The sequence below is a fragment of the Drosophila navojoa genome, chromosome 2, assembly GCF_054131105.1.
Source record: "Drosophila navojoa isolate 15081-1374.11 chromosome 2, UAZ_NAV_1.0, whole genome shotgun sequence".
Taxonomy (NCBI): domain Eukaryota; kingdom Metazoa; phylum Arthropoda; class Insecta; order Diptera; family Drosophilidae; genus Drosophila; species Drosophila navojoa.
This window is the reverse complement of record NC_142890.1, coordinates 17,596,376-17,622,023: the sequence shown is the minus strand read 5'-3', so window position 1 is coordinate 17,622,023 and position 25,648 is coordinate 17,596,376. Positions and strand designations below refer to the sequence as shown.

At 46.3% G+C, this 25,648-nt stretch overlaps 8 protein-coding genes across 14 annotated transcripts; 4 read left to right on the top strand and 4 right to left on the bottom strand.

The window, feature by feature from the left end:
• The first annotated feature begins 1 nt into the window (after position 1).
• Positions 2-1,702, top strand: LOC108659125 (uncharacterized). The gene is made up of 3 exons (XM_018111894.3): positions 2-276; positions 362-778; positions 838-1,702. The coding sequence occupies exons 1-3, from the start codon at positions 123-125 to the stop codon at positions 1,494-1,496; spliced, it is 1,230 nt and encodes a 409-aa protein (XP_017967383.1). The 5' UTR covers positions 2-122; the 3' UTR covers positions 1,497-1,702.
• On the bottom strand, positions 1,493-3,553 carry LOC108659123 (uncharacterized). Its single transcript, XM_018111892.3, has 2 exons — positions 1,989-3,553; positions 1,493-1,914 (listed from the first exon to the last, which is right to left on the bottom strand). The coding sequence occupies exons 1-2, from the start codon at positions 3,369-3,371 to the stop codon at positions 1,789-1,791; spliced, it is 1,509 nt and encodes a 502-aa protein (XP_017967381.1). The 5' UTR covers positions 3,372-3,553; the 3' UTR covers positions 1,493-1,788.
• A 332-nt stretch (positions 3,554-3,885) lies between these two features.
• On the top strand, positions 3,886-7,430 carry Pbp95 (proximal sequence element A Pbp95). The gene is made up of 3 exons (XM_018111891.3): positions 3,886-4,465; positions 4,529-5,099; positions 5,152-7,430. Exons 1-3 carry the CDS (start codon positions 3,992-3,994, stop codon positions 6,387-6,389), a joined length of 2,283 nt encoding a protein of 760 aa, XP_017967380.1. The 5' UTR covers positions 3,886-3,991; the 3' UTR covers positions 6,390-7,430.
• LOC108659118 (HEAT repeat-containing protein 5B) lies at positions 6,410-19,536 on the bottom strand. 7 transcript variants are annotated; one of them, XM_089256191.1, is made up of 9 exons: positions 16,265-16,364; positions 15,960-16,194; positions 14,182-14,589; positions 12,478-14,124; positions 12,143-12,416; positions 11,959-11,991; positions 7,812-11,580; positions 7,328-7,342; positions 6,410-6,974 (listed from the first exon to the last, which is right to left on the bottom strand). In XM_089256191.1, the coding sequence occupies exons 2-9, from the start codon at positions 16,022-16,024 to the stop codon at positions 6,646-6,648; spliced, it is 6,540 nt and encodes a 2,179-aa protein (XP_089112317.1). In that variant the 5' UTR covers positions 16,025-16,194; positions 16,265-16,364; the 3' UTR covers positions 6,410-6,645. The 7 variants fall into 7 exon arrangements, with proteins under 7 accessions (XP_089112317.1, XP_017967372.1, XP_017967368.1 ...); XM_018111883.3 differs by lacking the exons at positions 15,960-16,194; positions 16,265-16,364 and adding an exon at positions 19,379-19,536; XM_018111879.3 differs by having other exon boundaries at positions 15,960-16,373.
• ImpE3 (Ecdysone-inducible gene E3) lies at positions 16,882-18,153 on the bottom strand. The gene has a single exon (XM_018111895.3). It carries the CDS (start codon positions 17,937-17,939, stop codon positions 16,938-16,940), a length of 1,002 nt encoding a protein of 333 aa, XP_017967384.1. The 5' UTR covers positions 17,940-18,153; the 3' UTR covers positions 16,882-16,937.
• Positions 19,537-19,592: 56 nt separating the features above from the next.
• On the top strand, positions 19,593-20,735 carry LOC108659128 (18S rRNA (guanine-N(7))-methyltransferase). Its single transcript, XM_018111896.3, has 4 exons — positions 19,593-19,748; positions 19,802-19,839; positions 19,898-20,463; positions 20,521-20,735. Exons 1-4 carry the CDS (start codon positions 19,710-19,712, stop codon positions 20,706-20,708), a joined length of 831 nt encoding a protein of 276 aa, XP_017967385.1. The 5' UTR covers positions 19,593-19,709; the 3' UTR covers positions 20,709-20,735.
• LOC108659129 (dnaJ homolog subfamily C member 30, mitochondrial) lies at positions 19,772-21,661 on the bottom strand. The gene has a single exon (XM_018111899.3). The coding sequence runs from the start codon at positions 21,510-21,512 to the stop codon at positions 20,808-20,810; it is 705 nt and encodes a 234-aa protein (XP_017967388.1). The 5' UTR covers positions 21,513-21,661; the 3' UTR covers positions 19,772-20,807.
• Positions 21,662-21,720: 59 nt separating this feature from the next.
• unc-45 (unc-45 myosin chaperone) lies at positions 21,721-25,112 on the top strand. The gene is made up of 2 exons (XM_018111888.3): positions 21,721-23,295; positions 23,369-25,112. Exons 1-2 carry the CDS (start codon positions 21,999-22,001, stop codon positions 24,934-24,936), a joined length of 2,865 nt encoding a protein of 954 aa, XP_017967377.1. The 5' UTR covers positions 21,721-21,998; the 3' UTR covers positions 24,937-25,112.
• Positions 25,113-25,648: the final 536 nt, after the last annotated feature.

The window sequence follows — 25,648 nt, the reverse complement described above, 5'->3', positions numbered from 1 at the left end:
CATAGACTTATCGTTAATCGTTAATCGTTACGCACTTTGCGAGACGACGAGTCCCAGTTGCAAATTATTTTCAAAACAAAGTATACAGAATACAAGGAGGAGAAAAGTACATACAAATCAAAATGACTACGAGTACTGTATTCGCTGGTGTGCATGTTAAAAATAAGTTAAGTGACTTTTATCCCGTGCACAATATCGATATGGAGCAGGATGTGGCATACTTGAAGAAGATCATTACCGAGCAGCTGCAGCTACAGTTCGATGCCAGCGAACTTGGTATGTATATATTTATATACTATATATGTATGTACACGTTTAGTATAAGCAATAACGCCAATTCATTGTGTGCTTTTCAATGCAGATATATGCTATTTGGGCAAGCTGCTCAACGACGACTGCAAGCTTTCAAGCACAATGAAACCAAACGCTATTGTTCATTGTTTCCGTAAAATGAAATCTTATACACCCTACAAGCCACCTGCCCCCAGCGATATAAACACTCAGCACATACAGGAGCTATTTTCACTGACTTCGCACTTGCAAATCAGTGTCACATCCCGTTTTAACATACTACAAAAAATACTAGCTGAGTATCCAGAGTTTCGGCGTAATTTAGGTGCTCAGGCTTTGATTCGCGACTCGGTGCTGTTCAACATGCTTCATGAGCCAGAGGTGGTACAGAATCTGGTGCGGGATTATCCTTTAATTTGTGATGCAGCTTCATTTATTGTCGATACCATACGTAAGGAATTGGCACGTAACAGCTCTGCCACGCAGTGTAAGTGTTTTACTTGATTAAAAGCCTCCAATGTCTGATTATGACCTTTTCATTTTTAGTTCAGGAGCAAGCTGCTTCAGAGTCCACAACCTCATCGGAGGAGGAGAACTCTTTGGGTGCCGGCAGCAGCAGCAGTGGTGGTAGCAGTAGCACAGCAGCTGTTACCCTGGCAGCCAATCGTAGAGACGAACTGGCCAACATACGACAGATCAGTCGCCAACAGTTGGCTAATGCTTTAGCCCGCGTCGACATGAGCTCCTTTAACTCATTGTCAAACATAGCTCAACGCAATGTAGATGAGGCTCTCAGCGATGAGCGACCTCGCACCAGCGCATCCGCTGCTGCCAGCGGTACGACTGCTCCTGGCACTACAGCTGGCAGTGCTGCTGCCATCTCATCAGAGCTGTTGCGCAATGAGCTGGCACGGGCTCTTCAGTCACTACAGCAGCAACCGGCGCCGTCAGCTGTTGAGAACATGGACATGGAGTCAGGAGCAACAGATACCAGTGCGGCTGTCGATGAGCCTGAGGATGATGATGATGCTGGCGATGACAGCGATGTCCTGCCACGTTGCTATCGCCGGCATCGCTTCACCGAACAGTTGCGGACCATGGCAGCCATGGGCTTCATAAATCATACCCAAAATGTTAACTACTTGACTCTGGCCGACGGTAATGTCGAGCATGCTATAAATCTACTAATGTTGGGCATGAATTAAACTATGTCGAGCGCTTAGCAATAAGCAGCTGTATTTATTCTGCCGTTTTCTAAAGAGTATGCATATGTTGAAGCATATATTATACATATGAAATATATACACACATATATAATATATATATTTATGTACACTTAAGCGATTTAGCATTATGTTTTGTGGTAGCTCCAATTATTTATGCAAATAAATAGAAAAATACGTTTGCAGTATATAGTGGGGATGCTTGTATTAGGATCCGCACCTCTAGCTGCTTGAAGCGCCGGGGCGGCCATCATATCAAATTAACGGAATTGAACTACTTAATTAAATAGTCTAATGCTTTGTCCTTATTGTTATTAAATTTCAAAAGAGCCGCCGAGATTTTTGTTTCTTCAAATCCGAGATCCATTAACTCGCCCAATGGAATGAGGTGCTCGATTATCTGAATGGTATGTAAAAACAATAAATTAAACAATGATACACGGAATGTAGCCTACATAGGATATCCTAACGTACCTTCTTATCATCGATACCACACAGGCTAACCACCTTTGCCACTCGCTCGAGCGGGAAGCCCATGGAGCTGATGCGCTGTGCTAGCTTCTGTGCCGGCACAGTCAGCTCTTGGAATATGTTGGCATTGTTCTGCTGGCTGTTGGACAATTGCTGTGGCTGGGTTAATGCCAACGCCTGCTGTTCATCCTCATTGTGGCTGTACAGACGGACGCGACGCTTTTCCGCCTGCTGCAGCTCCGTTTTTAATTCTCGTAGTATATCGGGCACGCTCCTCGATTTTATATCTGCTTCCGATGTGTTCGGTGACAGCATACTAATATTGTTACTCGGAGGCACCACCGATTGTGGTAGTTGAGTGGGTGTGCCATAGCCATTGATATAACTATGCTGCAAGTAATTGTGATTGGGATAAATTTGCTGCTGCTGCTGCTGCTGAGGATAATAGTGTTGATTGTAGACCATGTGAGGATAGACGAGTTGTTGTTGCTGTTGCTGCGATTGCTGAATAGGAGTGTTATACAGGGGAGTTGGGTACATGGCTGGAATGCCTTGGGCATCATCACAGTGTACTTGGAAATTGACGCTATCTAGCGTCGCTTTGGTTTCGGCCAGGGTCGTAACAGCCAGCTCCAGTTCCGGCTGCATCTGTTGCTGTTCGTTTTTATTCTCTGGCTCGCTTATAGGTTCCACCTCGTTTGATGCAAGTGGGTTTTGAGTCAATTGTGTCTGGTGCAGCACCTGCGCCAAAATATCCAAATCATTGATCGTCTTCATCTCAATATTATCGAATGGCGTCGAGTTCATATTGTACTCAAAATCCGCATAGTTTAATGAACTGTTGCGCTTATGGTGTGTAACAGCTGGTGTTGCTGTTGCAGCGCTGCTCAGTATGGTGGGTTGCAGAATATTATTGAAATTACCAGAGCTCATCAACTTTGGTTTGAGTTTCTCACGTGACTCAGCGTCGCTAATTGACGTTGTTGAGGTCGTTGTTATTGTACCCACTGCTTCTGCGGTTTTTGCTGTTGGCGACTCCATGGCTAACTCATCATCATCGCTATCGGATGACAGCTCCGCAGCACTGGGGTATTCAACAGCGCCAAGCATTTCCTTTTGCTTAGCCTCAAGCGCACGCTGACGTTCCTGTTTGCGCTGCTCCAGGCGCATTTGACGCGCCTGCTGCTGCTGGTGACGCATGCGACGCCAGTGCTGGCACTTGCTGAGTACACTTCGCTCCAGCTGGTAGTCATAATGAAAAGCCTGCTCTTCCGCATAGTAGTTGTCTCTGTATTGGGCCAAACGATTCGCAATAGTCGGGGGCAATTGGTATACTGGGGGTGGTGGTTTATAGCGTTCGACTATTTTGACGGGGACATCATCCATATTTTTTGGCCTGCACTCGTCATAGGCGCATACACGGCGAATTTTATTAATTGACTCTTAATTGCTACGCACTTTTTTGTGACTTTCCGTGTTTTTGTTGTTTTTTCGTCTCTTAGTTCTCTTTTGTTTTTGCAAAACGATAATATGCAAGCAGCAATCGATAAAACTCTATGTGTTGTACACACTGGTTATCCCTATCGATGAAGTCCGTTAAAAACGCAAAATATATGTTTTTCAAATAAGGTGAAGTTTAATGATTAATTACAATTTAATTTTACAATCTATTTACTTTTAGATTAATCTTATTTGAAGAACAGGGGATGCTCGATACTTTAAAACCATTTTCATGATGTTAATTACGTAGTGAATAAATGAAACCTCAGAGCTTCAATCTGATTGGAATATCGCATAAGTATTATAAAAATATCATGTTGACATAATTGAAAACTCAACATCGATATTCATCTCCTAACAACATCGATGTTAAAATATTTATGATTTTGCTATCTACATCGACGATTATCGAGTAGCAATGTTCATCCCTAATAAGGTCTTGCCGAGATATTTTGTTTTTTGTTGCAATTTTGCTTATGCATAAACTTAAATATTAGTTTTGTACCATGAGCGATGTGGACGATATTAAAAAAAATTATCAACAGTTGCTGCAGGAAATTACGACGCTGTTAGCAGCTAGCACCGAGAGAAGCGATGCCAATGCTCTGCAATTGAATCAAGAACTTCAGCGACGCCTGGAACAGGTGCGCAGCCGTATATTGAAGCTGTTAGAGATAGTGCGCGGTCGTTACAAACGCAATGAAGATGCACTTCTACGACGCCAGCATCCACGGTCCCGTTGTATAACAGAAAACGGCCTTGAAAACGTGGGCAAGAGCGGGGCATTGCTGCGCGGCGGAACATTTCGCTTTAAGGGCAATCTATACTTTCGCGACAACGATGGACGTAGCTGTCCCAACAATGAGGACTACGAGCGACGTTGTAACACTGAAATGTTTCCCACCGATTTCGATATGCGCTCTAAGCACGTCTGGACAGTGTTGGACAAAAAGAGCATCGTCATGGGAATAAAGCAGCAGGTAAGTAACAGTAAAAAATAGTTCGATTGTTACTTAAACACATTTATGTCTTAAACCCTAAAGCTGTTAGAGTATACCAGCTATCAGAACGATATAAAGAAAAAGGTGTCCAACAAAATGAATGATCGCAAACGGAAATACATCGATCTGCATGCACAAACATTGGCTAGTTTGTTAGCTAATGCTGATAGCGATTTCAGCATCGACTGGCATCAGATTAGCACACTGGATCTCGAGCATCGTCATTCCTCCTACAGCTGTGAGGCTATGTGGCTGGTATATTTGCAGCCTAAGCTGAAGCGCGACGATTGGACACCTGAGGAGGATAAAGCTTTGCTGGATGCGGCTAAAGCCAACAAGTTTCAAAACTGGCAAGCAATAGCGGCTGCAGTGGGCCGACGTTCCGATTATCAGTGTTTTGTGCGCATGCAGACAACGATGCGCTTTCACTTGGAGCCCACAAGTGCGATGCGATGGAGCCATGAGGATAATGATCGTTTGCGTGCTGTTGTCCAGCGAAATACTGTGAATGGGTTGACTAACTGGTCGCAAGTTGTCGAGCATTTTCCGGGCAGATCGCGATCGACATTAATTGGACGCTATATGTATGTGTTGCATCCCAGCATCAGTCACGGTATAATAAATATGATTCTCTGATTATCATAGAGTAATATATATATTTTCAGAGCCTTTTACACCCAGCGAGGATCTAATGCTTTACGCTGCCTATGAGGAGTACAATGGCAAATTCAATTGTTTTCCGCGTACTTTGTTTCCGAATCGTTCGCTGGCGCAGCTGCGTACACGTTATAACAACGTGCTGGCACAGCGCAATAAAACCGATCCCTGGTCCATGGATGATGACACAAAGCTAATGAATTTTGTTACCGAGCACGGTACTTCGCAGTGGGTGAAGTGTGCCAATCACTTGGGCAATCACACACGTACCAGCTGTCGTACGCGCTTTCTGGTCATCAAGCGGTTTCTTGAGCAACATCCGGAGGCGACGGTGAATGACATACCACGCCGCAATGTCACAAAAAATGCACCAATAACCGCTGAGAATTGGGTCCAGCGTTGGCAAGAATGGCAAGCAGATCCGGAATCACTGGTCGTAAGTCCCGTTCAGAAGCCGAAAGCAAAGAGATTTAAATCGGCCATGAATGACAAGATTTTGGAGCCATTACGAGGCATTGATTCAAACATCTACGAGTACTTCAAGTATTCTTATAATTTGAAACTCGATGCCCCGCCAGCACCAATCCCGCTTCCATGCAACGAACGGAATCTTTACGTAGTGGCCAATGCGTTGCGCTACCGGCTACCAGCCAATGCCAACCCCTTGGTCCAGAGCATCACACTGAGCAAGCAGCTAAACCGATTTTACAGCAAGATGCTGAGTCAATTGCCGGCCTTGGAGGCAAGTGAATCATCTACAACGCCACTGCTGCTGCCGCCTAATTGGTCCACAATGATGGGCTTTCGTGCCATATGCATATTGTCAGTGAGTTGGCGCAATCATGCGAAAATTGGATCGGGCTTGAAACTACCCGCCGACTATGATGAATCAAAGCCAGCAGTGCAGCTATTCCGGCAACGATTACGCACTCTCTTTTATACCACCACACTATTGAGTCGGCTGCAACCCTCTTCGTTTGAGCAGCTTCCATCGGCCTTAATGGCACTGCCGCGACCATCTGTTAACTATGGCTCGGCAATTAAATCTGATCGGCCGCCATCCACACAGCGTCGAAAGCGAAACCTGAAGAGCCAAGAGGCGTGCAGAAACTTAAGCGATTCGGACTGTCAACAGATTGCCCGCGAGCAAATCGAAGAACTGAGCCGCATGTCACACTCGCATAAGGGCCTTAAGTCCGAGTTTAAGGACGAGCCGCATGTTAAGCAGGAACTATCTTACGAATAGAGAAGCTTACACATTGCTAATAGGTTATATAACTTATATCATGTTTATTTATATATATAAATATAATAACTAACAATATGTTGCATTCCCAACAAAACCGATTATCATATGTAATGGGGAGCAGCCCTTAAAAGTTAAATATACGTCGTCGTATTTATGCAGTTTAGATTCTTTAGGTACTTATTACGTTAATAGCAACAAAAGCAATTTTAATAAGGACGCTACAAGCATACAAGTATTTGAGGGTTTATTTTAGTTATTGGAAGTTACTAAAGTCTGTTTTCAGCTTGATCGTCGGTTTCTGCGGCTTGGCCAGCAAACCGTTGCGCTGCGCCTCATTGGCCTTTTGGGCTAGATTAATTGATTGCTGTTGGTTACGTATGGCCGCCTCCAGTTTCTGTCGCAGTTCGGCCTTTTGGCCCATTAACGCCTTGAACTCCTGCGGATATTTGGGACCGATCTTCAGCAGCCAATTTAGGGATTGTTCATGTAGCTGCCGCTGATATTTGGGCAATGTCCGCAGCTTATTCGGCTCGGCCAGGTAGCCAATGAGGACCGGGACCAGAAGTGTCAGCATTTGTATATCTGTGAAATGCATTCAAAATTATTGATATAAAACAACAATAATGCTTATGAAAAACAGAAAGGACAACACAGCTTGGTTGAGTAAACTGTTATCGGTGCGTGCTATCGATATCGATAACAACAACGGTAATCGCATGCAGTGTGTAACGACATTTAAAGCGCAATTATGCAAATTTGCAGCTACAGCTAATAACTACCTTTATTTTTTTTTTTAATTTATTAGCATACATATATAAATAAAAATATCCATGGATTTATATATGTATACAAATATATTTAGAGTTAGTGCATATTGTTGTGCATTTACATTCAGAGTGCAAACAAGAAACGGGTGAATATGCGCAGCTATTTACCTTGTAGCAAGTTTCCTAACGTTTTTTTGTTGTTTTAATATATGTGTGAATTAATGAGTGAAGCAATTATAAGAGAAGAGACGTAGAGAAAAAGAGCAGAATGTAATAAAAACGAACGGTACTAGTTGAGGACGCTTACAAACTCGGTGCCCAATGGGCAGCTCTATGCATTATTTGAAAATGTACAGCAGTACTTGGGTAGAGGGACGCACTAGTTGCACTTTCTACAGGTCTGTCCCGAATGTTGGAAACTTCTAAATCAATATTTTGTTGACATTTTTACATTATCATGATTTTACTTTCAGATTAATTAATAAAATAATTAAATAAATATATTTATTTGGTTTTAGTTATTTTAGAAGCTCAAAAAGCGTATTTATATTTTAAAACCCACTCAACCTAGCCAAAAAGTCCGTTACTATCAGTATTACCTATTCGGAACAGACCCGCGATATCATTTATATAAATAATGTCTGCTACTTACGATTTTGAGGTTCGGCAAGCTCTATGAGTTGCTCCACGGTCACAATGCTCTCGAGGGTCACCTGCAGTTCCAGTTCGCTGGCCGGCGTCTTGCTGGACTCGGAGTACAGGGATTCAATGATGCGCGGTGCCAGCGCATGTATGTAGGGCGTGGCCGTCTTTAAGTCGGCCTTCGTGAAAATGGAACGCGTCGTCTCGATGCATTTCAATTTGACGGACAAGTGCTCCGACTGCAGGCACTGCCGGAAATGATTAATGCAAGGATATTGCAGCGAAGGTGTGCCCACTACAGAGGCGGGCGTATGCAGAATGAATACAGCAATGGCCAGCAGCATGGTGACCTCATCTACCTTACGCTCCTCATTATCACCCGCCGTCTTGGTCATATCAATAATGGTGGCCAAGGCGCTTTGCAGCAGCTGCTGCCACTCCTCCTGCGTGCTTGGTTGATGGGCCCAGCGATGGACGCACACAGAACGCAGGCATTGCAGCGCTGCCTGCACAGCACAGGTGTTAGCCAGAATACTGCTATCGATGGCCGACTTGTTGGCTATCTCTCGCATAATGCTCGTGGTCATGTAGAGTATGGTGGGCAGTATGGTGAGGGCGCCACTAGGCGTGCAGAGCTCCAGGAGCTGTTCGACGCACTGCAGCCCAATGGCCACAAGACGACCATTCTCATCGCCGAGCACTGAGAAGAATGAGGCATTCTTGGCGTGCGCATAGTCCAGCTGAAGATTGATTTGCTTGCTGGGATTGAGGCTGGGTATTTGGCGTACAAACAGGCACAGACAGACCTCTAGGACGGCATAGACATGTGAGCTGCCCGGCTGCATTACGCTGCCCTCGCCCAGCTGCAGATCCTCATTGTCATTCTGATTCTCATTTGCATTATCTGCGGGCTGCTGCTGCTGCTTTTGAGTTTCCCGCCTTCGTTCTAGATCCTCGCGTGCTGCTTGAATTGTTTGCTTCAATATTTCCACGCACAGAAGCTGAACGAGCAGCTCGTCGCGCGTGAGTATCTGGCGATGCAGTACATGGCACAGCTCAATGGTCAAGGCACGATCCTTGATCAGCTGCCGGCGTGCCCAGTCGGAATCGAAGATGCTGTGCAGCGCACGCAAACAGCTGACAATGTTGCGCGGCTTATCCGAGCTGCGCATGCTGCACAGCGCCTCCATGCAGATGCCAAAGATCATGTGGAAGCGATCCGCAGAGAGGGAGCCGTGTGTAATGTGATTATTATTCGACTCTGGCTCAGCTCCATTGCTGGCATCCGATGGACTTTGCGTGTCCTGATGGCGGGCAAAGCCCTCGTCACGCAGCCAGAGCGCCGATGCATACAAAATGGGCGGCCAACTGGTCATGTAGTGCGGCTTGGACGAATTGATGGTGTCTGTGGTGTAGAAGGAACCACCGTCTCGCGGCAACTGCGATTGAAACTCGGGAGGCAGTAGCAGAAGCGCATGATCCTTCATGGCGGCCAGCCAGTGATTGGACAGATTATGCAGCTCCGGTTGCACCAGACTGAGCAAACTCTCACCACGGCTGTCCGTATCCAACTCGATTCCGGTGACCAGCTCTGTGGCTGTGCCAGCTGGCGAGACGGTTAGCAGCGAGGCGGGAGCCTTGCCATTGCTCAGCATGGCCACAATGTACACCTCCGCCCAGGCTTTGAGTATGCTGAGCTTCTCCAGCGTCGCCATCGACTCATTGTACAGCTGCGTGCTGTTCGTCTTCGTGTAGAGCTTGCTCAGCGAGCTAACCAACAGCTGATGCACACGCCGCAAATCGCTAATGTCGCGTGCCACACCCGATCCGATCCAGGCGGAGCAAACCTCGCAGGCAGCAGCGGTCACATGGGATGGCGTGTCGGGCGCAAAAGCCGGTCGTAGGGCTGCACCCACCTGTGCCTGGTATTGCTCCAGGAGCAAATGGCCTGGAAATTCTGGCTCTGGCACGTTTGCAAATCGATCTATGATTTCCTGCAGTGTGCGCAAGCCCTCCAGCCGGAGTTGATCCGAGTCCGAGGTGGCAGCCATGAAGGACATGCGTATGAGCTCAGCCAGATGCAGTATAAGATAATCGCCGCTGCGCGACTTGATTAGCTGCTGCTCCTTGGCCTGCAGCAGATCAAAATGCAGCGCATTTGCTGCCTCACAGCTGGCAATAATGCGACGAACGCATTGGGCGGCAAACACTCGGGTGGGCCAACGCGGCTGCACGGCCGGATGTGTGGATGTATTTTCCTCGGCACGATATTCGGTTACATCATCAGCGTACTCCTCCTCCTCGTCATCGTCGTCGTCCGTTTGCTGTGCGTCGCCTGAGCCGGACTTGCCGCCGGCATCCGCTGAGCCGGCCTGCGCCGCTTGCTCTTCACTCGAGCTGCCACTCTCGACGGCCACAGTGAGCACCTTCTTGCAGAGACTAAGCCAGTTGCTCAGGTTGTCGGCAGCCAGCATTTGCAGCATTGAAGTCAACGTGTCGTGTATATTCTTGAGCATTTCCACATCCGTTTCCGTGTCGAGCATCGAGAAGAGCAGTCCGGGCAGACCATATTCGGTAATGACCAAATCTGGACACTGTTCCGGTGTAATGGTGAGGGCCAGCTCGCATACCTCACGCGCCTCGCGATGCGCCAGCTGACGCAGACAGGCGACGGCAGCCTTTCGCAAGATGAAATAATTGCTGGCCAGCATCTTGACCAGGGTCGGTACGAGCGTGTCCAGCTGCAGAGACTTGCAGGCAAACAGATGCAGTTGTTGCAGGCAGCCAATTGCTTCGGCTTGCACCAAGGGATCTGCATGCGACTGCAGCAATGCTGCTGCGCAGAGGAAGGAGCTACGCATTGCAACCACGGCTGTGTTGTTGCCTTGAAGTTCCGGTCCCACAGTGGTGATCAATGCATTAACCACACGGCCTACGCACTGATGCACATCCACATGGGCGTGTGGCACGCTGAGCAGCAGTTTCAGCGACAGCGTCAACGTCGGCTCCACATAGCCGCGGAACATGGGACCGCCGGAATCGGCGATCTGCGCCAGAGCATAGAGTGACCAGACTTGCACCACAGGCGACGAGCTGTCCTGTCCCAAGGCGAGCAATATGGACACGCTGGTGTTCAGGTGCTGTGAACTGCCCATGCCACCCACATAGCGATGAAGGCAGCCCAAGGCATGCGAGTGTCCAGTGCGCGTGACCACGTCCCGCGCCGACTTCAGCTTGTCGAAGCTGTTCTGCGCCAGTTCAGCGGTGAAATGGGAGTCGGCCACAACCTGGGCTAAACGACCGAGAGCCTCGCCAGCTGCACAGCGTATGGTGGAGTTGGAGCTGGTCAACGAAGCGACAATCAGACTGGTGGCGCTCTTCTTGACATCCTCTTGGCCCAGGCTCGTTTTGCTGTCCGTCAGCTGTTTCAGTGCATACAGCAGAGCCGTGAAAATGTTCATCTGGATGGCCTCCTGACGGTTGCTCTTCGCCTGCTTGATGCACTCGGCGAAATGGTCCAGCATTTGGAGGCGATGCTTGTTCGCTACCTTTGGGAAAATGGTGCCATATAGAGTGACGGACATGTCAATGACGGCCACGCCCAGTGGCAAAGGGCCCGGACACTGCTGGGCCTTGTTAATCAACTGTATGTTGTTATTGCTTGCAGTGCTCGCATTGGAGCTGGCATTGCTGCTATGCTGGGCCGACCAATTGGGACGATACAGACAGCAAGGATCGTGCTCCAAGGCGCCAGACCCGGCGGCGCTGTTCGGCTGGAGCTGTGCATTGCAAGAAAGAATGGACAAATAATTAGTAAATTGCTAAAGTCTACAATGAAATTATAACAAACAATCAAGAGATTAGTATAATGTATAAACCAAACTGGAAATTATGAACCGTAACTTAATTATGAACTCAAAGACAGTTAGTCTTTAAATACAGCAGCCCTAATATATTTGATTTATAAAATTATCATATCGAATACGAAAAAAAACATGAAGTTTTCAAAAAATAAATGAAAAGGAGTCCTAGAAGAACGGGTAATCGAAGAGCCACTCTCTCGAGTATAATGAAATAAATTATTTATTGAGCATGCAAATCAAAATCATCAACGAAACAGTTTCTCATTTTTGGGTTCTCAAGAGGGCAACACTTACATGCTCGCCATCGACTTTACGATTGGGTTCCATCTGGTTAAACGAATTGAATCGTTATCAATAATGCATATATAGATTGAGGGAATAGTTAAAGAGGTAGAAGATAGTATCGGTTATACGCTTACAAATCTAAGAGACACCACCCAGGCCATAGCTCAATCGAAAGCCAATAGCTCGCACATACCTGATCCTCGATGGTGCGATGATTCGTTTCCTGCAGCCAAGTGCCCAATATGATGGAATCATCGCCATGGCAAAGTGTGCGCAGCAGAGAATTCGTCGTATTGGCTGCATTATCCGACAAGGTAAACTCCGAGACGAGCATGCGCAGCAGATGTGTATAGGAAGCCTCCAGAGCTGTGGGTGGCAGCAGAGTCAAGGCTTCAAAGAGACGTAGACGCACCATAGCAGCGGGAGCTTTAAGCTGAGTGCCATAGCTTTTCAGCACGGTGGCCAAGCTGGGAGAGGCATGTAAACATGAGAATGTGAAGACAAAAAATATATCAACAGTTTACTCACTTCACCAGCATGGCGAGGGCGCTCTCGATGGGCGTGAGCAAACGTCGAGTAATGTCCTCACTGACCAGATCCGGGCAATTCAACAGAAAACTGTGCATGACTGACAGGGCGCCGGCGCGGCCCTCCAGTGTCACTTGCCAGGTGAATGCATCACCCCGTGCCTTCTCCGATTCGAGTTCCTTGTTCGAGCGCGGAAAGGAGTTCCGCCAAAGCAACAGCATGCGTGGCAAAAGGCCTTTGACCACAGGCGAGCCTAGCGTCATGATGGCGCCAATTAATAGCCAGCCGGCCTGGGTGCGATGCAGCGACATGCGGCTATTCTGGGAAGCGGAGCGCAGCAGCTCCTCGGCACAGTTGAACACCACCTTGCCCTTGGTGTGAGGTATGCCCAAGGGGGAGTGGCGTGCGCTACCCAAAATGGCCGCCAAGGCGCAGCTATAGCCGGCAATGGCCTCTGGCGAGGATCGCATCTGTTCAATAGCATCAATGAAGCGATCGATGAGCGGCGTTATCTGGCTGGGCACCGCAATGCAGCAGCTGCGCAGACACCACGCAGCAGCCAAACGTGCCGCGGCACATGGATGCACCAGCACCGCGCATGTTGCATCTATGGCATTCAAGGATTGATCTGTCAGGAGATTCTGCGCTGTTGTGCCCAGTCCAATGAACAGAGAGCTTAGCTCCTGCAGGGCGCACACCAACAAATGTTGACTGAAGAGCGTCTCCTGGTTCGAATCCTTGGCATTCTCTGGATTGAAATCAATTGAGTTCATTTGCTTGGCCACCAGATGAATGAGCTCCTTGCAGGCGGCGCTTTGCGCCTTCTCGCCCAACATTTTGCCTATGGTGGAGCGCAATATGAAGTTGATGCACTTGCGCGAATAGACAGCATCCACATGCGAACAGGCTGCCTTCGGATTTGCCACCAAATCCAGCACATGAGCCAGAAATGTGCTCAGCTGCCGCTCCAGCCAAACGCTCCCCATGAATTGTACGAACACCACATATGCGTGGGTTACGCCGACGCGCACCTCTCGATTGACGCCCGAGCTGCCCTTGATGATTTCACCGGTGCCCTTGAGAAATGAAGCGCCACCACGCAAAAATCCGGACATGAGTATGCCTAACGCTTCGTCCAATGAGACCAAACGTAATGCGCCGCCTTTGGCCGCTTGCAATGCTATGGCCACTTGCGCCTGAGCAGATTTCTTGTTACTCGCCGCCTCGGCCAGTTGCTGTGTGAAAGCGAGCAGAGTGCCTAACAACTGGGCGACGGCGCAGCGTACCTCATAGTTGCTACCATCGAATGCGCGGAAGCACAGCGTGCCCAGATTTTCAAGTTCCGCCTGGTACAAGAACGGGGCGCTGTAGATCATCTTGAGTATGCAGCGAGAGGCAGCCACGCGCACGGCCATAACACGATCGAGCAGACAATGTTTAGCGGCTTTGTAGATGTCCTTGTGCACGTTGGCGATGGCGGTGCCCATGCCAGCGCTCACCTTCTCGAGTGTGTGCATGATTTCGATGCGGGCCTGCGACTCCGCGTTGCGTAGCGTGCGTATGAGGATTTGTACAGTGTCCTCGTACGTTCGGCCCATCATGCGACCCAGTTTTTCATACATGGAGCCCAACACGCAAATTGCGGCGCTGCAAAAGAAAATACGTATGAATTGACTTGCATTGGATCGCCATCACGTTACTTACAGTTTTGTGGGCAAATAACTTGGCGAGTCATCTTTGTTCTTCAGTATGTCATTGCAGGCATTGACCGTATCGAAGAGCATAAAGGTGTCGCCCACGGAAAAGAGCGTGGCCAGTGCGCTGGCTATCAGCTTGCGCATGGGCGGACCCGGCGCCCCTTGTATGCGCTCCGAGAGCTGTTGCACAAGTTTTTTTTGTCCCGCCTTAATCTCATGTTTGGGCATGTGCGGCAGAGACTTCTCCAAATAACGTAACCATTCAAGCTCGAAGACTGCACGCTTGTGTTCCGGAAGCAGTTTCACTGCCTCTTCGTTTAGAGTCAAGCTGTGGGCGAGTTCCATTTCGTCGCGTGGCGCAGCTGTGTCCTCAGTTGCCTTGCCGGCAGCGGTGTCGTCACTGTTTATAAATGATCTGCAATACGAATGGAATTTTTCTAATTAATTAATATATACAAACATACAAATGAGTGTGTACATATGGCATGGGAATGATGATAAACAGCCGTTGATCTCATTTCAAGTACGTTCTTCCATTTCTCGACAAAAGTTGATGAGTGAAGCCGTGACTGTGACTGAGTCACTATGATTGACAGATATATTGTGATTTAATAATGATCATATGTCGTATATTTAGTTGGCCTAATTTGTCATTTAATCAAGATATGCTTCCGAAATATTTCCATCCCAAACGCCTATAAGAACTCAAACATAGAGAAGCACAGTCTGATATTCACAGTCACGATGTTGCTCATCTCTACTGCCCACTCACTTAATTACCCACTCAAACATTTCAACATCTGTGCGATCAATTTTCATTTGGGACTTATCGATAAATTGCAGCTAGGTTCTGTTATTGACCTTGGGTTTGCCATTTGCTCTGATGGTAGGTAAAGCCTCACAGGAAGGTCATACTGTTCGCAGTGTGTCCAATTGAAATAAATTATGCATCACCCGAGCTAAATAAATGCGGATGAGTCTTGCTCAACATTATAGTATTATAAAAAAAAACACATAAAGGGAAGCTGTAGAGCAACCAATACAATCACCAGCATAGCAATATTTGTGCATACATACTTATATACAATGATAAGTGCGCTCTATCGCCTTGGGCGCGATAAAAAGCAACTGTTGACATACATACGGTATGTGCCTTTATGTATACATACATATATACATTTCGCCCAAATACAACACAAGCGCACACACACGCATACATTGAAAAAGTCAAGAGGAGCCAAATCCTACATAAAGAGGGTGTCGGCCCAAAACAAAGACATGTAACGGCAATCCCTTTGTCTTATTCTGCACAAAATTATGAGCGCACCGGTTGTGGGGCAATGGTTATGGCTATGGCTGCTTGAAATACAATGAGGCTAACGGTTTAAGGACTGCTTTTGTTCGCGGTCGTATGTTGCATATACAAAATAATAAGAAGAAAAAATCAAAGCGATTGGCGTCGCCAGGCTCGGGTTACATAAGACGCCGTGCAACTGTAATAGGTTTGGGGGTCGTGTGGTTGGCGTCGGTCGAGCGTAAAAGTAAGCATGTAAAACCTGTAAGGTGCAGCAGGAGAAGGCAAACAGTAAGACGGAGAACAAAAACCACATAGAACTGCATCACAGACAATTGCCCATCTTCTCGCTCACACACACACACAGCCACCCCATTTTATCCCGTTACTCGTTGCTTGCAGACCGCCGCTTTGTCTGTGATACTGTCATTGTTGTTGTTGGTGGTGGTGGGTTTTCATTGTTGTTGTCTGTTGTGAGCAAATTTATTTACCTGCGCGCCTCGTTGATGACTTTGCGCAGAAATTGCGGCGTGCGTGCAAAGTTTAAGTTTTCCATTGTGCAATTTACAACTTTGATTTACAAAGGAAAAACTTTCTTTTTGCCAATTATTGTCAGCAGAGGTGCCGCCACCGCTTGCAACTTTCACACAAATCGATAACTTTTTTCCATACCACAAATTGAGTTTCCTACAGAACTGGTAGAACTAATTATATTAAATTGATTTCCTTTTATTAGGTTATCAACAAAAAGCTTTAATGTTGGTTTGCTATTTCTGATTCGCTATTGAATAATTACAGAAGTATTACGCTATGCAACGTTAACTAAATGGAGGCAACAACGCGAGAAACAACACTTGCTACACGCTCCAAATACAAATGGCAACTGGAAGCAAGCAGCAGCAGCAGAGAGCGGCAAAGTCAACGGCAAACATAACAACGCTCTAGCGTCACAGTCCAGAGAGCAAGAAAGAGATGCGAAATGTTATGCGTTATTGCGATAAATAAGAGTAAGAATATTTTGAGCTCGTTTTTGTTTGTATAGAATTTTAAATATGATATAAAAATATGATGATCTGCAGAGTTTTATAGTTTCATTTGATATCATATCTCACACCCTTGTGACGTCACAAGATCATATTTCAAGCGTCACCTCTTAAATGGCAAGCTTGGTCACAGGCGTCGAGCGGGCTGCATGCAAAATGAAAGAAAACAAAGAGAGCGGAATAAGAGAGCGTATATGCTCTCTTGCGCTTGTAGATTTATTGATGACGTCGACACAGCTGTTGACAGCCGCCATATGTGCAACAAATTGGCCATTCGTTATCGATAGCTCACACACAAACAAACATATCGAAAACGGTGGGCGGGCTGCCTAAACTGTGTCAATGTGTCAAATGGACAATTTGAATTGAATATTTTATGAGTTATAATTTATTATGTGCTCGATAAATGGACAAATCACTCTAGATCTAGGGCAAAAACTGCATGCTTGGTATATGGATGAGCGCCTTGGATGTGGCGCTATTCGGATTGCCCAAATCCCTTAGAATACCCTGTACACGGGCCACCACATCGCTGCGCTGTACATCTCCACGGTCAAGCATACGCTGGAACAGTGTGTGCAACTGTCGTGTGGATGAGGCATTGGATAGCTCGAACAGCTGCTGCAGCAACTCCTCGGAATAGCCCTCATATTTGCTTAGATTCGCTGCCTTGGCATCTCGTTTGAGGAGATCGTAGACGAGCAGGAAGTCCACATAGGGCTTGGTGGGCGGTACACGTTTCTTGCCCGCCGTCGATGTGCTGCTCCAGCGATCCATAGCCGACTCGAAATCAAAAGCAGCACGTCCATAATTATCATCGTAGAGGCGCAGAAAGTTATCCAACGATTCCACATCGTTGGTGAAATCATCGTGCAACGCCTCCGTTTGTATATCGCGGATCAGCGAGAGCGGCAGTCTATCAAAATCCGAATCAGAGTTGATCTCATCGAACAGCGCCTGACCCTCCAGTGGTGTCGGCAAAACGCGCTTGGCTGCATCTGGAGCATAGAGCGCCGGACCATGTGGCGGAGTTGGCGCTGCTGTTGGTCGTGCTGTGGTAGAGGTGCGCTCTGGCGTTTCCCACCAACTTGGGGGCTGCCACCAGCCGGTGGTGCTGCCTGTGGGTCGTCGTGTTGTGCTGCTGGGTCTGCTCGGATTAGAGTTTGCAGCAGTTGGTCTTGAGGTAGAGCTGGAGCTAGCTACTGGAGTCAGTGGTGTGGTGCTTTGCTCCGGCTGACCATCGGCACTGAATGGGGGCTCCGCTGTGGTGCTGGACAACGGCTCGTATTGGAGCAGATCTATGTAGTAGGCCAGCGCCTGCATGGAGGCGGGCAGATAGCTGTTTAGCAGATTGGCAGGCTGGCCAGGCGAAAGCAGCCCAAATAGCAGCAGCATCCACAAAGATGTCCGCTTCAAGCAACTGCGCATTTTTACGAAAGTTTTTTTGTTTTTAGTTTTTATTTCTTTTTAGATTTGTGGTCGGGGTTTTTCGAGCGATTTGCGCGGCAGAGAGACAGTTTGGTAACTGAAAGTTGGCAGACGACAGCCAGCAAGAATCTTCATGAGACAAGCTGGTTTTACGAATTGGATGCTCAGCTTAAACTTCTTTGATACCCTGTACTGAAAGCCAGAACTAAGGAAGTGTGTTACCCTTCAGAAATGGTTAATTTAATATGAAATGAATTTTAATCAAATAAATAGGTTTACATGCCTTTAGAATTATCTCTTGGATAAAGTGGAATAGAAATTTACTTTTATGAAGTAAAAATGAGATATAGTATATTTTATAAAACAGATATTTTTAAATAAAATAATTATAAAGATTTTATTTTAACTTTAATTTAAAAGTATAAAATAACAAGGAACAAATATTTCATTGTGTTATCTAATAACTTATTTGATAGCTATTTTAAATACATATGTGAAAACTCTTTTACTATCTTTAATGATTTCTGTTTCATACATTGGTAGAGAACTTTGACATTGTACAGGGTATTTTTTAGTCGCACATTGCATAATTAATTATTTTTTTTTATTTGGTCAAACTTGTTAAACAAAGGCCAGCGACCGCATTTGTGTTGCGTCAAAATTGTGTTTTTTTTTTTTGGTAATCGTCGTTGTCCTCACGCTTTGTTCTTGGAAAGAGTGAAAGATTTTGGAGTGTGAGCCATAACCAGTTTGGGCATGGGCGAAGGTAGCACTTTAATATTCAAAAGCCGCAAATATAAACCTGAATATTTGTGTTTTTCGTTTATTTATTTTTACTTTTTTGGTGAATCAAATCAAATCAGAAAAAACGCATTATATCAAAATGCAGTTTGAAGTGAACTGCATGGTTGGGAAGCAATTGATAAAGGTACATGTGTTGGTTATCGATGTGGTTAATCGAGAGCAGTGAGAACAGCAATGGCAGCTGTTGTCGAAGTCAAGAGACTACAGGAGAGAACACAACACAAACCTGTTGAGGCTCACGCCTTTTTCGTGTTACTGATGTTGTTGTTTTCAAGTTGTTCTAGGCTGTTTTCGCTTTCTCAGCTAACAACTTATATTGGGACAAGGTAAACAGGTCAATAGCTGTCAATAAACCGGCGAAGCATAACGGTAAGGCTAGCGGAATCTAGATTATATATAATTATGCTGAGAATTTTAGCACATATAATTTTCAATGGCTTAACGATTCTTAGTTAAGTGTAGTCACAATCACTATAATTAATGCCGTCGTGTCGGGTTGTCGTAGTTTTAAATGACAGCGGAGCACCCACACCTACACACACACTCATCCACGAATACACACACGCACACACTTTGAGTGAATGCACAAATGTTTGCATTACACTTAATTAATTTGTCAATCGTTAGCCACTTACCGTTTAAGAGTATACTGAATCTTTGGTACACTTAAATTGTCACTATTACATGTTTAGTGCTTTTATTTCACATAAATGTATACTATTTTCACTGAATTTTAGGCAGATACCACTACGCGTTGATATGTGTTTGTGTATGCGTCAAATCGATAACTAGCACAAAAATCGTTGTTAAGCCAAACGATAGTAAACACGACCTATTCCATATGATCAGCTGTTTTGTAGCATAAGTATCGATAGCACTTGATTGCACGTGTAGCAGTGTTTGGATTTGTTTAATATATGAAGTTTCTGAATTCAGCGGCGCCTAAATTAAGTGAAATAAATAAAGATGGCGCGTAGACCAGAGCACTCAGCACCGCCAGAGATCGTAAGTAAATCAAATTAAATACATAACATTTATATTAATTCACTGTTCTACAGTTCTACAATGACGATGAGGCCAAAAAGTATTCCACAAAGCAAGTATTCAATTCTTTGTTTATATCTGCGGTCTTTGTTAATTTGTGTTTTTTGTAGTACCCGTATTATAGAAATCCAAGTGGAAATGGCGGAGCGTGCTCTTGAACTTCTAGCACTGCCGGATGACGATGAGCCTCGATTTATTTTGGATATTGGGTGCGGTTCTGGCCTTTCGGGCAGCGTGCTCGACGACTGTGATCACATATGGGTTGGCATTGATATATCTAAATCTATGCTGGACATCGCTGTTGAGCGTGAAGTAGCCGGAGATCTTATTTTGGGTGATATGGGCGAGGGCATGCCTTTTAAGCCTGGTACTTTCGATGGTGCGATATCCATATCGGCTCTACAATGGCTATGCAACGCTGACAAATCCTATCACAATCCACACAAACGCCTGCTAAAATTCTTTACCACATTGTTCTCATGCTTGACTCGCACGGCTCGCGCTGTCTTTCAATTTTACCCTGAGAATGCAGACCAAATTGAAATGGTCACCGCACAAGCGATGAAGGCGGGCTTCTATGGCGGTCTTGTGGTGGATTATCCCAACTCCGCCAAAGCCAAGAAATACTATTTGGTGCTGATGACGGGAGGCGCAGCGGAATTGCCAAAGGCCTTAGGTAAGTCCACCTCTAAACTGCAGTTTTTTTTTGTTTAATTGTTATTTATATTTCCAGGATCGGCTGAGGAGGAACGCCGCATTAATTATATAAAGAAGCGCGATGCTTGCCGTGATGCGCGTGGTAAGGCGCCAAAGAAGTCACGTGATTGGATACTGGCCAAGAAGGAGCGACGTCGTCGCCAAGGCCTCGAAACGCGTCCAGACACTAAGTACACAGCACGTAAGCGCAGCGGTCGCTTCTGAGGATTGTCAAATACACATCTCTATATACATTTTGCGTGTTTATTTAACATAGTTAGGATTAAATCATTGTTAATTTGAGCTAGGTCACGTCGCTGACTTTTATTTGTTGTCTGGTGTATTTGCAACCGGTGCTAACTCCTTTTCCTGGTTCCGTTTGTGTCGCTCTTCCGCTCTACGCTTTGGGGTATCATATGAAGTCTCTGCCATAAACATCAGGTACATAGCTACGCCCGCAAATAGACAAGCAAACAAAACTAGGTCGTTTTGGACAGATAGTCTATTGGTTTCTTTTTGCTGGCGAATACGTTCGTGCTTCGCTTGTGCTTCTTGGCGTCTATCAAAGCTTTTGCCATAATGAACCCGACTCCATTCATCAAAATCGTAGATGGGCGTCCGTCCTTGGGCATCACCAACTGTAGACTTCCTGAAGCGTGACTTATAGAATTTAGTCTGCGAATCATCTTCCTCGTACTCCACGTTCTCTCCCACATCTCGTAAATCCTGCGCGTATTGGGGTCCAGCTGTATGCACAATTCCCTTATCGTAGAGACGACGCAGCCGATAGTTACCAAGCACCTCGTAGGCCTGGGTAATCTCACGAAACTTTTTAGCGGCACTTTCGCTGCCCTTGTTCCGATCTGGATGATAAACCATGGATAACTTATAATACGCCGCTTTAATTTCTGTCTGTGTGGAGCTTTTACTGATGCCCAAGGCCTCGTAATGGCTAATCTGCCATTGACCGCTTGTTGTGTATAGGCAACGAGCTAAGAAGCGACAGAGAAGTTGGCCATGTTGCAACATGGCTCGTATAAATTGCTAACTACACAAATAGGTTTGTTATTATTTGTTATATCACATTCTGTTGGCGAACCAAACAAACAATCAGCTGCTCCTGAACTTGAAAACAACTTATCGGATAGCGATAAAAATGTGCGATCAGCTGCTTTCACGCCGACAACAGCTGAATGGCAATTTGAAAACAGTTGTGGCCGCTTTTCTTCTTTCTTGCTTGTTGTTTTTGGATTTTCCTTTTGGGCTTTATTTATATATAGAACATACCAGCAATTGAAATTTCGAGCGCAGTGTGCTTGTTTTTCACGTTTGCATGTGTGTGAATGTGTGTGTGCATGTGCGATCGAGAAGTTTCTGCAGCAGTTGATATAAGGCCAAACGGTAGAAAAGAAGCGAAAAACAGACAAAAATCGTGAATCATTCGCATTTTAAGTGAAACGTTTGTACTGTACACAGCTAAAATAAAAGTTTTTCATTTAGAGGAATTGTATAATCATGACCACCGAAGACACCGCTACAGAAAGCGCTCCAGCTACCGCTGGTGCTGATGCTATAAGTCATAAAGATAAAGGTAATGAGGCTTTCAAAGCCGCCAAATGGTCAGAGGCAGTGCAAGAATACAGCGCTGCTATTAAGCTAGGAGATAAGCACAAGGAGCTGCCTGTGTTCTATAAGAACCGTGCTGCTGCCTATTTAAAGCTTGAGAAATACACAGAGGCCGTCGATGATTGCACAGAATCGCTGCGTCTGGCGCCCAATGACCCCAAGGCGTTATTTCGTCGTGCTCAGGCATACGAGGCACTAAACAAACCTGAGGAAGCCTATAAGGATGCAACGGCCCTTTTTAAAGCGGATCCGGGCAACAAATCTGTGCAGCCTATGCTACAGAGATTGCATCTGATTGTGCAAGAGAATGCAGCGCGTAATGCCAAAACGTCAACGAAGGTGAAGCAAATGATGGAGCTTGCCTTTGACATTACCGCGCCCATTGATAAACGACGGTCGGGCGCTAATAACTTGGTGGTGCTGGCCAAAGAGCCCACAGGAGCCGAATTGCTGTACAAGGAGCAGTGTGTGCCAAAGATAGCCACTCTAGCCAAGATCGAAAAGGACGAACAGATCTACGTGAATATGGTGCGTGTTGTGGCTGCATTGTGTGACAACAGTGTGGAGCGCACCAAAGGCGTACTCACCGAACTGGGCATTCCTTGGTTTATGCGCGTGCTCGACCAGAAGCATGAGGAATGCGCGAGCACTGCACAGTTTTGTCTACAGACCATTATCAATGCACTGTCTGGTCTCAAGAACAAGCCCGATGCGAAGCCGAATAAGGAACTATGCAAAAAGAATAATCGTGAGATTGATACGTTGCTCACCTGTCTGGTATATAGCATCACGGATCGCACCATATCCGGCAAGGCGCGTGATGCAGTTATTGAGTTGATTACACGCAATGTCCACTACACTGCGTTGGAATGGGCAGAGCGTTTGGTAGAGATACGTGGGCTGTGCCGCCTGCTGGAGGTGTGCTCAGAGCTCCAGGACTACAAATATGAGAGTGCTATGGATATAACATCCTCTACGAGCACTATTGCATCAGTGTGTCTGGCCCGTATCTATGAGAACATGTATTACGATGAGGCCAAGAAGCGTTTTACAGATCAAATTGATGAGTTTGTTAAGGACAAGCTGCTGTCGCCCGACATGGAGTCCAAGGTGCGGGTCACTGTGGCCATCACAGCGCTTCTCAATGGTCCGCTCGACGTGGGAAATCAAATTGTAGCCAGAGAAGGTGCGTTTAATAACACTCCTAATCTCCTAAATATATATAATTATATAATATGTTGAATATCTTTCTTTCGTAGGCATTCTGCAAATGATTTTGGCCATGGCCACTACAGATGATTTGCTGCAGCAGCGCGTGGCATGTGAATGTCTTATAGCGGCTTCCTCGAAGAAGGACAAGGCCAAGGCCCTGTGCGAACAGGGCGTGGAAATTCTGAAGCGTCTATATCACTCCAAGAATGATGGCATACGTGTGCGCGCCCTGGTGGGTCTGTGCAAGTTGGGTAGCTATGGTGGCCAGGATGCGGCTATAAGACCATTTGGCGATGGTGCCGCTTTGAAGCTGGCCGAGGCCTGTCGTCGATTCCTGATCAAGCCAGGCAAGGATAAGGATATTCGCCGCTGGGCAGCTGATGGCTTGGCCTATCTTACGCTGGATGCGGAATGCAAAGAGAAGCTCATTGAGGATAACGCGTCTATACATGCACTCATGGACTTAGCACGTGCAGGCGATCAGTCGTGTCTGTACGGCGTGGTAACAACATTTGTGAATCTGTGCAATGCGTACGAGAAGCAGGAGATGGTACCTGAAATGATTGAGCTGGCCAAGTTTGCCAAACATCATATACCGGAGGAGCACGAGCTGGATGATGTAGATTTTGTGAACAAGCGCATCACTGTGCTGTGTAATGAGGGCATCACCACGGCGCTCTGCGCTCTGTCCAAGACGGAGAGCCACAATTCACAGGAGCTTATTGCGCGTGTGCTCAACGCCGTCTGCGGCTTGCAGGAACTACGCGGCAAGGTGGTGCAGGACGGAGGTGTCAAGGCATTGCTTCGAATGGCCTTGGAGGGCACCGAAAAGGGCAAACGACATGCCAGCCAAGCGCTCGCGCGCATCGGCATCACCATCAACCCGGAGGTGGCATTTAGTGGTCAGCGCTCGCTGGACGTCATACGACCATTGTTGAATCTGCTGCTGCAGGAGTGTACGGCTCTGGAGAACTTTGAGGCACTGATGGCCCTTACCAATTTGGCCAGCATGAATGAGAGCGTGCGCCAACGCATTATCAAGGAGCAGGGCGTCTCCAAGATTGAGTACTATCTGATGGAAGATCACCTGTACCTCACGCGTGCTGCGGCTCAGTGCCTGTGCAATCTGATCATGTCGGAGGATGTGGTGAAAATGTTTGAGGGCGAGAACGATCGTGTCAAGTTTTTGGCACTGCTCTGCGAGGATGAGGACGAGGAAACGGCCAAGGCTTGCGCCGGTGCCCTAGCGATGCTCACGTCCGTGTCCACCAAGTGCTGTTCCAAAATTCTGAACATCTCTAGTTGGCTGAATATATTGCACACACTCATTGCCAATCCGAGTCCAGCCGTTCAGCATCGCGGCGTTGTCGTCATACTCAACATGATCAATGCGGGCCCTGAGATCGCTAAGAAATTATTCGAGACGGACATTATGGAGCTGCTTAGCGGCCTGAGCCAGCTGCCTGGCGAGGATCGGGCGAAGGCTCGTGAGGTGGCTACGCAATGTTTGGCAGCTGCAGAGCGACAACGCATCATCGAGCGATCCGAAGATGCTGAGGTACCAGACATATTTGCCGAGAGCGCGAAAATCACCGAAATCGTCGATGATGATTAAATTATCCAATTGCTTGATTTATAGTAGTTAGATTTTTATACCCTGCACTCTTTCATCTAACACTTTGTCATTTAATTTATTTTCAAATCACTTATGAAATCTGTACTTAGTAGGCATAAAGTGTTCTTAACAATGTACGAATTTATAATAAATTCTTTAAAATGTTTCGTTTCAAATTGTAGTTTGCCCTAAGGTACCACCTATACCTGCTATATTGAGATTATTATTATTTTTATGGAATGAAATTTTTCCTCTTTGATTTTCATGTTTCTGCATTTCGCTTTTATACAAAATGTTTTTGCCATAAATGCTAAGCACAATTTGGTTGAAATTTTGGACACAATTTAATGTTTGTGCTGGCACTCAATAAATATTGTTCAAGCACTTTTACACTGCGCAGCAAATTTTAGGTTTTTCTTATTTTGGTTGGCTTCATTGAGCAACTGCAGCTGCGTGGGCATCCATTTTGGGGCAGTCAACCGTTTTAATTTGATTTAATATAGTCCCCACCCGGCCGCTGCTCTTAAAATACATATATTATATGCAGTTTAGGACTTGTTGCGCATTTCATGCATTGTTGATGGCTGTAAGTCTTATAGCGACGAATCCAGCGATCCATGTGAGTTTGGTCTGAATTGAGCCGAGAGACGAGAGCTGTGAGCTGTTTAAGATATTTTCCCACATTGCAACTGGCTGGCTGACTGACTGACTG

What these genes read in the sequence shown, in the direction of transcription:
- LOC108659129 (XM_018111899.3), bottom strand. Translation starts at nt 21,512, where the DNA reads ATGTTGCAACATGGCCAACTTCTCTGTCGCTTCTTAGCTCGTTGCCTA.
- ImpE3 (XM_018111895.3), bottom strand. Translation starts at nt 17,939, where the DNA reads ATGCGCAGTTGCTTGAAGCGGACATCTTTGTGGATGCTGCTGCTATTT.
- Pbp95 (XM_018111891.3), top strand. Translation starts at nt 3,992, where the DNA reads ATGAGCGATGTGGACGATATTAAAAAAAATTATCAACAGTTGCTGCAG. An exon ending in TCATGGGAATAAAGCAGCAG is followed by an intron (nt 4,466 to 4,528) that starts GTAAGTAACAGT and finishes TAAACCCTAAAG; the next exon opens with CTGTTAGAGTATACCAGCTA. An exon ending in GCATCCCAGCATCAGTCACG is followed by an intron (nt 5,100 to 5,151) that starts GTATAATAAATA and finishes ATATATTTTCAG; the next exon opens with AGCCTTTTACACCCAGCGAG.
- LOC108659123 (XM_018111892.3), bottom strand. Translation starts at nt 3,371, where the DNA reads ATGGATGATGTCCCCGTCAAAATAGTCGAACGCTATAAACCACCACCC. An exon ending in GTGGTATCGATGATAAGAAG is followed by an intron (nt 1,915 to 1,988) that starts GTACGTTAGGAT and finishes CATACCATTCAG; the next exon opens with ATAATCGAGCACCTCATTCC.
- unc-45 (XM_018111888.3), top strand. Translation starts at nt 21,999, where the DNA reads ATGACCACCGAAGACACCGCTACAGAAAGCGCTCCAGCTACCGCTGGT. An exon ending in TCAAATTGTAGCCAGAGAAG is followed by an intron (nt 23,296 to 23,368) that starts GTGCGTTTAATA and finishes TTTCTTTCGTAG; the next exon opens with GCATTCTGCAAATGATTTTG.
- LOC108659125 (XM_018111894.3), top strand. Translation starts at nt 123, where the DNA reads ATGACTACGAGTACTGTATTCGCTGGTGTGCATGTTAAAAATAAGTTA. An exon ending in GTTCGATGCCAGCGAACTTG is followed by an intron (nt 277 to 361) that starts GTATGTATATAT and finishes TTTTCAATGCAG; the next exon opens with ATATATGCTATTTGGGCAAG. An exon ending in TAACAGCTCTGCCACGCAGT is followed by an intron (nt 779 to 837) that starts GTAAGTGTTTTA and finishes TTTCATTTTTAG; the next exon opens with TTCAGGAGCAAGCTGCTTCA.
- LOC108659128 (XM_018111896.3), top strand. Translation starts at nt 19,710, where the DNA reads ATGGCGCGTAGACCAGAGCACTCAGCACCGCCAGAGATC. An exon ending in GCCAAAAAGTATTCCACAAA is followed by an intron (nt 19,840 to 19,897) that starts GCAAGTATTCAA and finishes TGTTTTTTGTAG; the next exon opens with TACCCGTATTATAGAAATCC. An exon ending in GGAATTGCCAAAGGCCTTAG is followed by an intron (nt 20,464 to 20,520) that starts GTAAGTCCACCT and finishes TTATATTTCCAG; the next exon opens with GATCGGCTGAGGAGGAACGC.
- LOC108659118 (XM_018111879.3), bottom strand. Translation starts at nt 16,024, where the DNA reads ATGGAAAACTTAAACTTTGCACGCACGCCGCAATTTCTGCGCAAAGTC. An exon ending in GCCCTCGCCATGCTGGTGAA is followed by an intron (nt 12,417 to 12,477) that starts GTGAGTAAACTG and finishes TGCCTCTCCCAG; the next exon opens with CTTGGCCACCGTGCTGAAAA. An exon ending in GTAAAGTCGATGGCGAGCAT is followed by an intron (nt 11,581 to 11,958) that starts GTAAGTGTTGCC and finishes TGCAATGCACAG; the next exon opens with CTCCAGCCGAACAGCGCCGC.